General features: G+C 35.0%; 1 protein-coding gene and 1 long non-coding RNA gene across 4 annotated transcripts; both read left to right on the top strand.

The window, feature by feature from the left end:
* The first annotated feature begins 3,805 nt into the window (after nt 1-3,805).
* On the top strand, nt 3,806-5,594 carry LOC116171793. The gene is made up of 2 exons (XR_004145521.1): nt 3,806-4,922; nt 4,971-5,594. It is a non-coding gene; the product is annotated as an uncharacterized LOC116171793 (long non-coding RNA).
* Nucleotides 5,595-8,865: 3,271 nt separating this feature from the next.
* Nucleotides 8,866-13,210, top strand: LOC116171775 (neprilysin-2-like). Of its 3 annotated transcripts, none has more exons than XM_031488758.1 (10): nt 8,867-9,194; nt 9,496-9,629; nt 9,687-10,210; nt 10,257-10,433; nt 10,485-10,705; nt 10,746-10,904; nt 10,950-11,190; nt 11,239-11,407; nt 11,461-11,711; nt 12,765-13,210. In XM_031488758.1, exons 1-10 carry the CDS (start codon nt 9,166-9,168, stop codon nt 13,101-13,103), a joined length of 2,244 nt encoding a protein of 747 aa, XP_031344618.1. In that variant the 5' UTR covers nt 8,867-9,165; the 3' UTR covers nt 13,104-13,210. The 3 variants fall into 3 exon arrangements, with proteins under 3 accessions (XP_031344616.1, XP_031344618.1, XP_031344617.1); XM_031488757.1 differs by having other exon boundaries at nt 8,868-9,194; nt 9,675-10,210; XM_031488756.1 differs by having other exon boundaries at nt 8,866-9,194; nt 9,496-10,210.
* The last annotated feature ends 1,539 nt before the right edge of the window (nt 13,211-14,749 follow it).

The following is a 14,749-nucleotide window of genomic DNA, read 5'->3' on the forward strand; positions in this document are numbered from 1 at the left end:
AATTGTTAACTATTCCTACTATTTTCCCATAATGCCACTCTTTACTATAATTTTTTAAATAACTAAATTTCCTACATTCAATACCGGTAATGATTTTGCATTGCGACGATAATAATATTTTTGTGAAGCCTTTTTCTTTTCAGTTTATCTTGTACTAATTTTTCAGTTAAATTTTTTATATAATTAACGATTCCGATACTGGCAGTTTTGTTTTGACCAATCTTCCAAAAAATAATTAAGATGGAGGTACACACATGCTTGCTAAAGGAGTCGTATTGTATATTAAAATTCTATATTGATATAAGTTGAGATCCTTAGCCTCATAACAAAGTTTTAATACATTCTACGCGATAGCTTCACCCTTTTCAGCTAACATTACTTTGTGGATTGTTTCTTATGCTTTATTATCCCGTGTCTAATTAGTTTAAAATCATAAGTTTGTACCCGACTGCTTTTTACACATACTTTTTATAATTTGAATGTTCACTTAATACTCTCCAACAATCCAATGCAACTGGGATGTAAGGCATATTCAAATAAATCCATGCCTACCACATAAAACGGAGTTTCTTCATAAATCAATGGTTCTTTTTGATTATCCCTATGAAATTTTTCACAAACAGGGCACGACTGAATCGCTTCTTTGAGTTGTGCGTACATTCCAGGCCAATAATACATTTTTCTAGCTCAAGCCAGAATTTTTTCGATTCCCAGGTATGGCTCATGTAGGTAACCACTTTGTTATTTTTCTTTTGTAATTGAATTGGTAGGTACCTATAACAAGTCCATGATCCAAGAATAGTAACCCTTTTTCAACATGAAACTTTGATATAAGTTTATAAAAATATTGACTTAAAAAACCTCGGCCAACCGTTTGCAACGTACAAATACGATTATATTCATTGTCTTTCAAAACATTTCTATAAAAATTAAAATTATCTTCTGATAATCAAACCGATTTGATAATTGTATGTATGACCCCTGAAAGATCTTCCTGTCATTGTGCACACGATAAGCAGTCATCGACCAGCATTTCCTTTCCGGGTTTGTAAACAATAGTCATTTGCAGATATTGGAGTAAAAACATAAACATTCGTTGAAGACGAATAGTGACATCATCTATATCACATTTAACCAATGTTTCCAGAGGTTTGAGATCGCTTCCTACTATAAATTCACGACCGTAAAAAGATAATGAAAACGTTGACAGGCAAAAACAATATAGCCAAGAGTTCCTTTTCAATTTGAGCCCACTTCTGCTCACTCTTAGTTAGTGTACGAGCAGCAAATTCTATAGGATGTCCGTTTTGAACCAACACACCCTAGTCCGTCTTTAGAAGCATCCGTTTGAATTATTACAGACGACTGGTTCAGAAACAATAACATTCTGTAGGTAAATCTTTGAATTCGTTTTCATGTGTTTCATTCCATTGAAATTCAACATTAAGTCCAGCGGTCATTTTAGACAGATTTGGAAATAAAACAAGCTAAATATTTGAGTACACCAAGAAATCGCGATATGTCCGCCTTATCTTATGCTTAAAATTGCTTCAAAGTATTTGCTGCCCGGTCCAATTTGATTATACGATGTAACATTCCCCATAAATTTAAAGGAATTCTGGCGATATTGAATTTAATCAGAATTAAATTTGACGTTGTTTTACGCGCACGTTCCATTACCTATTTTTGACAAAATGTTCTCGTGATCTTCGGAATTTGGCGCAGTAACTAAAATATCATGAAAATATATCTAAACACCGGGAATATCCCCAAATATTTGTATCATCTTCCTTTGAAACATTTCCGGTGCACAATTAAGATCAAAAGGTACCCGATTAAATTTGTCTACCGAACCGTATCCTAAATGTTGTTAATTCTGAGCTTGTTTAGTCCGGTAACATGTGCCAAAACCCACTTTTAAGATCAATTACTGTGAAAACATAAGCATTAGCCAGACCCGATGTTAGATCTTCAATCGCCGGTATCAAAAAGTGTTCACGTTTAATACAGGCATTGAGTTATTTTGGATCAAGACAGATTCGAAATTTGTAAATTGTTTACCCAATCAGTTGGGTAATCGACAGGTGAAATAATCTCATTTTGCACAATTGCTTCAAGCTCATTTATTAATCGTTCCGTAATGCTTGTGGTATCCGTACTAGGACTCCAAGAATCGGTTCAAATTTATCACCAACAACCAAAAATAATGCTTCCTGTTCAAAATGAGAACCTAAATCTCTGCAATTTAACTTAACAGTACCAAAAACCTTATTTTTATTAGTACTATAATCAAATACAGAGAAATAATTATCTTTATCGTCAATTTTAATTTTTTACTAGTTAACGAAATTAAAAGGAATGCAATATTGACGTCTGCACCGGTATCAATTTTAAAGTTAACTAGGTACTTCATTTTTAATTTGATTCTCCTTCATCCATTTAGATTTAGCCCAAATGATTTTATTCTAATACTTAAAATTATTATTTTCTATTTCGGTGTCACAATGATGATTTTGTACAACTATTTTCGGCCGAAAACAGTTGTACAAAGACAGTGATTATAGTCGTTTTTTTTGGTAACTCATCTCTTAAGTTGGCAGTTACTAGTTAGTACAAGTAGGTACTTCGTTGGGTACTTCCCTGTTTGAACTTCAAAATGTCAGTCTTACTACGCTGCCAACCTAAAACTTAACGGCATAAAAAGTGTTCCCAACATAAAACATGTTAGTTCTAATGTTTCTGATAATGATTTTTTTAAATTAAATTAAAGCACCGAAATAGAAAAAATAGTATGAAAAACGCGTGTTACAATGCTTTATTGTAATACTCCTATCTTGCGGACACTCGTGGCTACGCTTCGCGTCGCCACTCGTGCCACAAGTATTACAATAGGTCGCATTGTAACACTTGTCTTTCAATATACTATTTCCTACTTCCTTAACTTTTCTAACTAAATTACCTGAAATATCAACCCATGTGACACTATCTATTTCGTTGTCCTTATACCTATTTCGGTACTAAAAACCTTTTTAGGTTGAATTTTTGCCTTCTTTCCTCGTTGACGGCATAGTTTAGCAAAATGTTAAACATACAACATCCTTCGCCTTACACAGATTATCATATTTTGGGTTCCACGGTCTCCCACAATTGAAATAAAATTAATGTATTGCGCCAACAATTGGTGGTTTCTTTTCATTTGCAATGCTTGCAACTACCGGAGTCTTGGAATTCAAAATGATCTTATTAAGGTTGACCGATTCATCAAAAGTACCTTCTCAAGCGTATCATCGTGACCATCTAAGAATTTTAATTGAAATTTTTTATCATGCACCCCAATGACAATACGATCTCAAAGCATTCTGTCTTCATATTTATTTGACGTCGAGATGACTGTCGAGTCGTCTGTGGAAATTCGAGTCTAAACTTCAAAAATTCCAAAGGTGTTTCAATGGCCACTCATTTTTTATCGCTATGTACTTCGAATATGATTCACCAAATCAAGATTAGAATCAATTTACTTTATATTTTATGAATAAACACGTTAATCATTTGACGATATTCTGTCAACACTCCTTTTATACAAAAGCAGAGTAAGCATTCAATATACAGTTCACAGAAAAAATATCGAAACTCAAATTTATAACAAAAGCATTAAGAAAGTAAATACTTGCTGTAACGGAAACCCAGTTGGGGTCGTAGATTGGTTTTATTTTCGTTTTAAGGTTTTCACTCTTTTTTCAGTGATCTGTTTCTTTCGAGTTTGTTTAGATTTTACCCGTGTAGGGGCGGGAAAGAATACTTCTACTGCAGTGACACTGCATGTCGTAAGAGGCGACTAATCAACAGTGGTGAGTACCTTTAATTTAATTAGGTATTTGTAGCTTATGTTTAAAGTTAGGAATAAAATCAGAATTCAAGGTTTAGTGAAAAAACTAAAATTTGCACCGTAATAATGTAAGTGCGATAAGGATCGGCTTTTGGAACAGCAACAGATAATCGTACAAGACCCAGCTGCCAAAAGTATAGCTTGCTTAAAGGTGTAGAGATTCTATTGTTTTCCAGAATCTTGAATATCTCCACAGAACCTCAATTCCAGACCAAAAAATTGGGGTCTTTCACAACTCGTCCGTTTTAGTTTAAACCGTTTAATTGTAACCACAACCTGTAGGAGGATTTCAGGATATGAGGTTTGCTTTCTAAATGGATGTGCTTATCTAATGAGCTACTTTAAATGTGAATAAAGAAGATTAAGCAAACTTTATTTCGCAAAATTATGTACGCAACAAGTTATGAGACTTTTTTTTGTTTTAATTCGACTCCCCTCTTCTCATTAAGCAAACTGGACCATTTCATAACTGGTTATGTAATAAGCAATTGTTTTATTTTGACCATACTGCTTCTATTATCCATCAATACATTGGAATAATCACAAGTGATAAATCGGATATCCCAGCATGAAAATGTTGACGTATCAACGGATAATGGATGCATGGAAACTTACCTCGCCTATTTTACAGTGGAAATTAGCTAGTTGGTACGTAAACGGGTTGAAAAAGTTATTTAATGAAATGGCGCATTTCCGCAATAGTGTTGTAATTACCAGGTAACATTTCATATGAGTTTATTTGGCTGTAAGGGTATACAAAAAATGCAATTTGCTTACGACACCTAAATATGCCTTTTTCTTACGCAATTCAAACTGGTGGCTGCAGGGAACAACGTAAACATCACGGTATTTAACCTGATTAATAACCCTAACAGTGTTTGTGGGTCTACTTGTCAACACAACAAGCCAAAATACACTGAAGTCCCTATTTTTCGCTTCGTTTACGCTTAATCTTTCCCGAACATCGTGGTAGTGATTGAAATTATTGTTGATTTTGGATTTGACAGAAATTAATTAATGGTTAATCAGTTTTTGGGTAAGACTCTTAGATTTCTTTCCTTGTATTTCTTGTTACACTTTCCAGGTACCTACTCCTAACCCCACAAACACGAAAAATGGTTCCCACGCGTGTTGAATATAGGTAAGTCTAATGTGCCTTTTGAACCCGAACATCTTATCTCACGAAAGGCGTCTATTACATGCACTTAGCTTTCCTAAACCACTCGCTTCTATTTTCACCATAACATTAAGCTGCAGTACAATAAGTAATCTTGAGTAACAGATCTAACAAAAAGCAAGCCCTCCAATTATTAAGAATAAGTTTGCCGGTAACAGTTCGCAAGAGTTGGATCATCAGCTAAAAAAAAATGAATAAAAGCACAGTTTTTTGGTAAGATGCACTGCTTCCAGGTCTAATCTCCAAGAAAACTTTATAATAAGCTCTTCTGAAGTTCCTCTAAAGTTTAGCTGAAGTTCTCAAATTCCCTCCCCGTTAAGCGTTTCTCAATTACCTACTTTAATTAAGTAGCTCTCTATCGCAACTTCTTTTTTAAGCGTCTATTAATTCCTACGAAGCTCTTGCTTCCTTACGCACTCGTGGGTGACATTTTGCAGCAGTTCTGGATGCATATTCCTTTTACATTGAAATTTCATTCACTTCTATTTATAGGTGTTACCATCTGGATAATAAAATTTACTTTAAAAACCATCTCGTTTTTTAACTCTAAATACCTTAATTTTTTAATTTGAATTCGACTAATACAATTACATATATTTACACCCTAACCAAATTTTCATTCGTTATTAACATGACAAAATAGGTAATAAGCAAACTATTGAATTTGGTTACATTCAATACAAAAAATTGCAAAATTTTTTTTGATTCCACGAAAATTATTTGAATCCTTTTAGATCCTTTACGTAAAATTTTACCTTCTAATATTCTACAGATTATGATTTCTTTTGATAACGGATCTTATAAGAGTATCCAATAAACTTGGCGAAATAAATAAATACGACTAGCCTTCGTTTACAATTCTTGTCGTTTATGCACATGTCCATCCTTTTATTCTGAGTTGAAATCACATGGTTTATAAGAGAACTGCAAATCTGGTCCAACATTGCGTTTTGCTTACGGATTCATATTTACTTAACTTGAATAATTGTTTAATTTTTTTAGCGCATTTCCACAAAAATAAAAAAAAATTCGCTATTGTGGCCACTTTGTCCGTCCGTCCGTCCGTCCGTCCGCTCGTTTTGCGACGCTACTAGTTCTTTATCTTAAGAGCTATTGTTCTACTTTTTTCGCTATTTGGTTCGTTATGGTGTCGAGGCTTGCACCAAGGAAGGAATTTTTTCTGCGTTTATTGCTAAAAAAGTTATTGTAAAAAAACCAACAAAACGTTTTTTACATGTTCCATAATTTTACACTTTTGCCGTTTATTAACCATCCTAGAGATCATTTATAATTTTGTATTGTTGTCTGTCGTCTGTCTGTTGGTCTGTCCGTCTGTTTCTTTGCCTGTCTGTCCCTCTATCTGTCTATCTGAACGATAATTTTGTTTAGAAATGTCCGATCGCTTTTACATCTCCGTTAGTTATGAACTGAATTGCATGAAATTCAATATGGGCATAGCCTTAGCCATATAATACGCAATGCCAAAAGTTGAGTCGAATCGATTCAAAATTCACAGTGCCCTTTTCGCATCTCGACCATTTATAAACCGAATTGCAAACTTTTTTTTTATAAAAGTATTTGAATGAAATTTGATACATAGGCACTTGAAATAAAGCGCCAGTTTCAAAATTTTATTTTGCGCATGCGCAGTGCCAACTTTTTTATCTATGGAAGCATTTAAGTGAAATTTGATACTTTGGCGCTTGGAACAAAGGAAAATCTAACATTAGTTTTAAAATTTAGGTTTGCGCATGCGCAGTTCCAACTTTCTTATTTAGAAAAGCATTGGAATGAAATTCTTCTTATAAAATGAAATTTAAATAGCATGTCCAAAATGGATTGCTCATGTGCAACGCTATCTTTCATATTTGTGGCCGGATTTTTACGATTTTAACAGAAGTTGCATCTTACAAATGGAAAATGAATGCAAGTGGAAATGCGCTTTATGTAAATCGTTTACGATTACTTTTTAACTTGTTATCTCTTGTCTAAGCGGTTGCACTAAATTCGCCTTTTGTGGTAACGGCTCTAACAATGAATTTTTATTTACTTAATTTTACTTGGTTAATTTGTAATTCCTTCCGAGAAAATAAGTTAGTTATACTTCCTCCCCAAACTTGAAAGTTTTCATCTTGTATGGCAGGTTTTGTTTTCTAAGCTTAGGCTTATTTATATTCGCGAACGGAGTCTTTTATTTAATGAATACTGCACGATTGCACATTTTTTAACTCGTACAGTCCGATACACAAAGTTAGACTTTTTACGTTTACAGAAAACGAATCTTCTAAGACCCTACTTTTTTTCCGGCTTCACTCTTAGATTGCGAATCCATTCTCATTGACCCTCTACACGCACATTTACCTAGACCAATTTCTGATAAGGTCGACTAACAAAAGACGAATGAAGAATTTTGCGCAAAATAATCCGGGCTTTCAAATTTTGTAACATTTGAAACAATTAACTCATTGATAGATGTGGGAAGTTGACGAACGCCCACTTTTATTACAATCGACAAAATACAAACTTGAAACTACCATGAACAGTATTTGTTTGGGGGAATGTTCCCAGAACCTTGACACTTTTGCAACTTAAAAATTTCTATTTTCGCGTAATTCAGCGAAAAAAATCGCAAAAAATTAACTCGATAAAATGCTCTGGTTACACTCTCGTCCTAAGTTGTTCTCCTATTCGTAAACTCCTCTAATACCCTTTGGCCTCAATTTATTCTTCCCTTCACTTAATCCTTCATATCATATGTTGTGGTACAGCAAATTGATTGCGCTCCTCTCAAATATAGACATAGACATTGCATTTGAAAAACTAAAGTTGTATTAATTTCCGGATAAACCGGAAGTGGATACCGGAAGTTTCACTATGCGCTCAGACAGATTGTAATGTCCCATATAAAATTTTCGTCTCTCGCCAAATAAAAAAGATATTGGGGTGACATTAAAACTAAAACAGGAAATTATAATTTACGAGTATAGTCTCCTTGTTCAATGTTCAATCCATAATGTAATACTTTTTAGTTACCTAAGGTTTAAGTGGACAACGAAATATGAATTCTTTAGGAACTGCGCCTATTCGGAAAGTATTACCTACTCAAATCTAAAATCCGGTCCGCGAATTTTTAGGGATGGTATCTGAAGTTCACTTTCTTGGCGATGGCTCTAGAAGGGGGGGGGGGGGAATTTTGATTTTATTACGCTATACATACTTTTTAATAATTCCTTCTGATGGATCTTTGTAAGTGCATTACTCTTTCAAAGTTTAGAGCTCTAGTGGTACGTTTTCTTTTCGACGCTGGGAATCGACGTGTACAATGGCCAGTTCATATTCAACAAATTTAACGTTTTACTACCAACAAAGGGTTAGTTATACTGTTTACTTCCAGGTAACCAAATTATATCAATGATAGCTGTTTAGTGCAAGAAAGGTGTAATTTCCACAGATCACTTTCTAGTATTTGCTTGTGATTCATACACCCAACCGGCAGGAGCAAGGAGCAGGAATGTTTGTTATTAAATTACTGTTAAGCGCAAAATAGTTTAAACTTTAAAGTAGACAAAAAACTATTTTGCAACGATGCAAAGTGCACATAACTCGTTTAAGTGTACAGCTTGTGTTCATCTGTGCAGCAGATGCATTCTATCGGATTAAGTAACATAAATTTAATCGAAAATAGCAATATTTACATTTTTATGACAATTTCTTTGTTATTAATCCTAGTAGAAAATAATAAGTTTTTAGAGAAAAGGCTTCATCCTATGCCACTAATCCTCCTGTAAATATTTTTATAAATTTCGTCAAAGTTGATCAAACATGTTTATCTCACGTTCGCCAAGGATGTTGTTACCTTACTGAAAATAAATGTAATTGCATATGAGCCAAGAAAATTTGTAAAGAATTGGGCGAAAAATTACAAATTTGCAATAATAAATTGGGCTTCTAGTTTTTTTCGCCTGACATTGCACTCGAGAGCTATGGGGGTGGGGAACGGGATTACACTATATAAAGAACATCTAGCTCATTTCTGTTACTACAGAAATTCTTAAAGGTACTTTGTGATATTGGTACCTACTCGTGTTTTGTGTCGGACAAAATGGGATCCAAGGATCAGGAACCGGTCAAGTAAGTTGACATTCCATAAATTTTCTTTCGCCGTCACGCTAGAACATTTTTTCTTAAATAAAAAATGAACAAAATAATTCATTCTGCAATTTGCGAAATTTAGTTTTTGCCATTTACCACTGCATGTGTATCTTTCAAAGCAAAATGTCTGTTTACCATCTTTTACTTCTTGATTGCCAATTTTTTGAAGTATGATGGTACTTGTGAGTGACCTTCAAATAAAGAATTCGGTCTCTAGCGTGCGATCTTCCAGAAGTTTCTTCTGAAATAACGAACTGGAAATAAGCAATTGTCTTTTTAGACCCACATCATGGTGGAAAAGACGAACAACCACGGAAAGATGGCTTGCATTAGTTTCCACAATTGCTGTCCTAATCGCAGTTGCGTTGGTAGTTGTTTTGGTAACCTCCATCCTTACCAGAATCAAGTCGACAGGTACGTCGCACTTGAATGAAACCTTTATCCAAAGTAAATTACAAGGTAACCTGCCAGTTAGGACCAATAGAGCATCGACTCACGACTCCAACAACGTATGTATGACAGCAGGTTGTAATCGTACGGCGGCGGACGTCTTATCCAATATGGATCCAAACATCGATCCTTGCGACGATTTTTATAAATTTGCATGCGGCAATTTCATCAAGAGAACGAAAATTCCAGACGACAAATCGTTTGTTACATCATTTAACCTTCTAAGCGATTTGCTTCAAGTACAATTAAGAACAATGATAGGAGAGCCCGTTGAACCAGAGGAGCCCGGACCGTTCGTGCAACTTAAAAGGCTCTACAGTTCGTGCATGAATACTACCGCAATTGAACTAGACGGTTTAACCACAATGAAAGCTGTCCTACAAGATTTAGGCGGATGGCCAGTGATAGAAGGACAATGGGACCAATCGAAATTTGAATGGACAAAGTCCGTTTATAAATTTCGAAAAACCGGTTACAGTATCGACTTCTTTCTCAAGTTTTCTGTTTCAATTGACTACAAGAACTCTACATTGCGAGTAATTCAGGTAACTATAACAATGCAATTTTTATTATTTCATGAGCTTGTTGCAGATAGATCAAGCGGAGTTGTTATTGGCAAAGGAATACTTCAGTAAAGGACTTGAGGATGGTCTAGTTCGAGCCTATTATGATTATATGGTTGACATTGCCGTTATGTTCGGTGCTAATAGAGAGATTGCCAAATCCGAACTCAAAGATTCTTTAGACTTTGAAATACAACTGTCTAACGTAAAATGCACATTTTCCCCAATGATTCATAACTAAACATTTTACACTTAGATTTCACTTTCGCCCGAAGATCGCAGAAATTACAGTCTACTATACAATCCCATGTCTGTGCACGACCTTCAAGTTAAGTTTCCCAGTATTCCATGGTTAGAGTACCTCAATTCCGCAATGAACATCCCGAGTATTCCAATTAAAAGCTCCGACGTAATAATAGTTTCTGTTCCTGGTTACATTTCAAAGTTGGAGAAGTTACTTAGCAGCACACCTAAAAGGTTAGGGTAAATCTTTGTGATATGCTAACATCTTTGACAGAATTCAGGCAAACTACGTAATGTGGGGAGCCGTGTATTCATCAGTAACTCATCTCACAGACCAATTGCGACAGCGGCAGCTGCAATATACCAAACTTTTGAATGGACGTACCGAACTAGGGCCCAGGTGGAAGGAATGTACAGATATTGTGTCAAACAGGTAGGTGGCTGGTCTTGTGCAGTCACCATCAAGTGTAATTTATAGTTTGTCAGTCGCGGTGGGTGCTTTATACATTCGCAAATACTTCCCCAAAGATGCCAAACAGAAGGCGAAGGAAATAGCGTCCGATATCAAGGAAGAATTTATTAATATACTCAAAGAGATCGATTGGATGGATAACGCTACCAGAGGGTACGCATTGGAAAAGGCGGCTGCGGTAACAGCTCACGTTGCATATCCCGATGAGTTACTTTCGGATAAAAAACTGGAACGTGTTTTTGAAGGGGTCAGTGTAAAATAGGCCTAAGTTTTGTGTTCTCTAATTACATTTCAGCTGGATTTGTCATCAGATAAATTCCTAAAGGTTATGTTAAGTCTTACTTTGTTTGGAATTGATTCCGCGTACAAAAAGTTTACCGAACCAGTTAAAAAACAAGATTGGATGGTCATCGGAAGACCTGCTGTTGTCAACGCGTATTATTCTACACCCCACAATAGTATACGTACGTTTTATTTACGGTTCAAGTTCCTAAAGAAACGATTGTTTGTTAAGCAGAAGTTCCCGCTGGAATATTACAAGGGGTTTTCTTCTCAAATGATAGACCGCAATATATGAATTACGGTGGTATTGGTTTTGCCATCGGGCATGAAATTACTCATGGGTTCGATGACCAAGGTCGACAATTTGATAAAGATGGAAATTTGGTCGACTGGTGGGCACCCTCAACAAAAGCGGCGTTTATGAAGAAAGCGCAATGCATAATTGATCAGTACACAAACTATACCGTACCAGAAGTGGGATTACATGTAAGTGTATGTTAAAAAACAAACATTTTGGATTTTATTGTAACAATATGCCCACCAATTAGCGATTTGTTTCCTTTTTACCACCCGCACGTTCGTTACGGAGGTATTGCAGCGGGGAAAAAAATGACCATTCTTTTGACGGAAATTACACATCTTCTTCAACCGAAGTTGTTTTATTTACAAAGGCGGGGATTTTTTTAACCAAACGTCAAGTGACATTTCCTTGGCAATCATGGTATTACGCATAATCAGAGCACTTAATTAGAGATGTATTCGAGTTAGTCAATATCATCTAATTTTATTTCCTTTATTTTTAAATTATATTGCAGGTATAATAAAAAAAATACTATAAGACGCGTGTACAATTGGTCTTTAAAGCACTTGCAACCTTTAAAAGCACCTTTAAACTCGTTATGCGTGCTTTAAAGACCCAAGTTTCACAAATCGCTGCCCACTGGGAAACAAGGGAAATGCTCATTAACACAAATTCCCACAGCATTAGTTTCCCTATTAAACACTTCTCCTTCCGTATGTTCTTCAAAAGCAACTTTTTCAAATTTATATATTTACCTCGATTGTGTTCACGGTTTGACCTGGTTCAAGAAAATTTTGAGCAACTTTCTATAGTATTTCAGAGATTTTAGAACTATGTTCAAGCCAGCTTCGAGAATTTTCGCAAGCTTGCAACAATCTCGAGCTATCCCTGAGGGTTTACTTTTGAAGGTCACCTTCTAGGGAGAAACAACTTTGAATTTTTGGTGTACACCCATTTGAATGAATTTGAATTAACGTGAATTAATTAGAATTAACGTGAATTAAATTGAATTAACGAGAATTAATGTGAATTAACTTGAATTAACGTGATTTCTGAATCGACATGAATTAATTTGAATTTGTTTGCTATTATATATCACTTACCTCACCTTAGTTTCATCGCTTTCAATTGACTAGGCCAACAGGAAACATATTTATGACATCCCTTAGGAGAAGTTCTCCACTGTAATAACGAAACTAAATGCAACAAAATCTAACCATGCATGTTACTGATTTTAGGTGAATGGCATCAACACACAGGGAGAAAATATCGCCGATAACGGTGGAGTTAAAGAGGCATACTTGACTTACGCCTCTTGGGTTAAGCGTCACGGGTCCGAACCAAGACTGCCCGGTCTAGATTACACACCCGAACAGATGTTTTGGATTTCTACTGCAAATGTATGGTGTTCTTTGCATCGACCAGAAGCTCTTAAAATGAGAATTTCAACTGCTTTTCATGCACCTGACAATTTTAGGGTGGAAGGACCGCTCAGCAATTCTCCTCAGTTTTCAAAAGATTTTAATTGTCCAATCAATTCAAAAATGAATCCCATACATAAGTGTAGCGTATGGTGATCCTTAATCAAGTTTAACTAACTCGACTTATATATTGTTATTAACATTTTGTAGATATCTGGGACATGAACAACAATAAAGTAAAGAGACGCTTGATTTAGAAAATATCCAAGCTTTTGCCAAAGGTACTACATTGCAACCAGTAATCTCATAAGCTGTTGTGTTGGTGTTTGATTTTTCACTCTTTACGATCTTGTTTTCACAAAAACGTTATTACAATTCGTTGTTTGCCTTCCTTAACGATGTAATTTCAAATGTTACGTAAGTCAAACATTCAATTTATTCATTGCCCTGCCTGATCTACACTGAACAAGCAGTGAATTAATGAAAGTAAATCTTTGGCAATGCTTCATCGAACACGGAAGAGATATTTCTTCTACTTACTTGAAATAATTACAGTAAGACGAACGAATAACGGAATAACTCATTACAGTGTAGTCGTTTTAAGGAGTTGATCAAGTTATTAGGCCATTGATCCTTGTTTTTGTCTATTTGGAATGAATTTCCACCCTCTACAAAGGTATCCCAATTTTTCACCCACCATATCTTCAAAGTTTGTTCAAAGGTTCGTAATCTTTTATTTAGTTTACTTCCTGCGTGCAGAGTTAAATGTTTTAGTAGATGAATTAAATAAAAAATACGTTTCAATAGTAGATCGATCTGTAGCTGCTATATAATTAAAAATTTTTCACGCGACATGGAAACAGAAAGTATAATCTTATAATAAAACTACGCTTTATTTTAGAATTAACCGCGCCACACTTGACACTTAAACAACCCTATTTATATTCGTTTGTCTTTTTGATTGATCTGTGAGACCTGCTATTTAGTTATATCTATTTATTGTCCCTGAATCGAAAAATAACGAGCCGGATTTTTGAAAAAAAATGTTTGAGCGCCGCAACGGCATCGAACATTTTTATTACGTTATTCGAAAGACCTTATTTTTCAGTGTACAACCTCTAGAAATTGTGCCAGGTTTTATTACAAAAGAAACAGAAAAAAAATTTCAAAGTTAAAAAACTAAAATATTTTTTTTCGGCAAGACTAAATTAATTCTATTTAGAAATTACAATTATTATTAATAAAATCTAAAATCAATAGACCAACATGAGCAAAATTTAAAGAAAAAAGAGATTTTTTTACAAAAAGAGCACACAAAAAAAGATGCAAACGCCACGCGAATTTCGTATTTAGGAAAGAATGTTCTTATTCTACATCGGAAAATAATAAGCTTTCGTGGGAAACGTTTTTGTCTAAATTTATTATTTTTTGATTGAGGTAGGAAGCTGTTCTGTCAAGAATTTGGCAAACTGGTTTAAAAGAATTTCAGCGTCAAAACAAAATGAGCTTGAAAATGGTTTCTTGATAACTAAAAATAACTCAAATTAATCTTGATCTAATTCTAAAGTGTTTAAAATATTGAAAAGCCGCATGTAATGGCCTATATTCTATACATTTTTGTGCAGCCTGAGAAAGGGGTATGACCCCACCTCCCTAGGGGGGGGGGGGGGTTCCATACCCCCCAGGTCTAACGTGGAGGGGGCTCACAGAAATAAATAACATTCACAAGTAGGCCACCAGCAAAAAAAGGTCGAGAAACACTGTTCTATACTACTCCAGTATTTATCTTACCAATTAGGAAA

Source organism: Photinus pyralis, unplaced genomic scaffold (genome assembly GCF_008802855.1).
Source record: "Photinus pyralis isolate 1611_PpyrPB1 unplaced genomic scaffold, Ppyr1.3 Ppyr1.4_LG5, whole genome shotgun sequence".
Lineage (NCBI taxonomy): Eukaryota > Metazoa > Arthropoda > Insecta > Coleoptera > Lampyridae > Photinus > Photinus pyralis.

What these genes read in the sequence shown, in the direction of transcription:
- LOC116171775 (XM_031488756.1), top strand. Translation starts at nt 9,166, where the DNA reads ATGGGATCCAAGGATCAGGAACCGGTCAA. An exon ending in CTTAGCAGCACACCTAAAAG is followed by an intron (nt 10,706 to 10,745) that starts GTTAGGGTAAAT and finishes CATCTTTGACAG; the next exon opens with AATTCAGGCAAACTACGTAA. An exon ending in TGGAACGTGTTTTTGAAGGG is followed by an intron (nt 11,191 to 11,238) that starts GTCAGTGTAAAA and finishes ATTACATTTCAG; the next exon opens with CTGGATTTGTCATCAGATAA.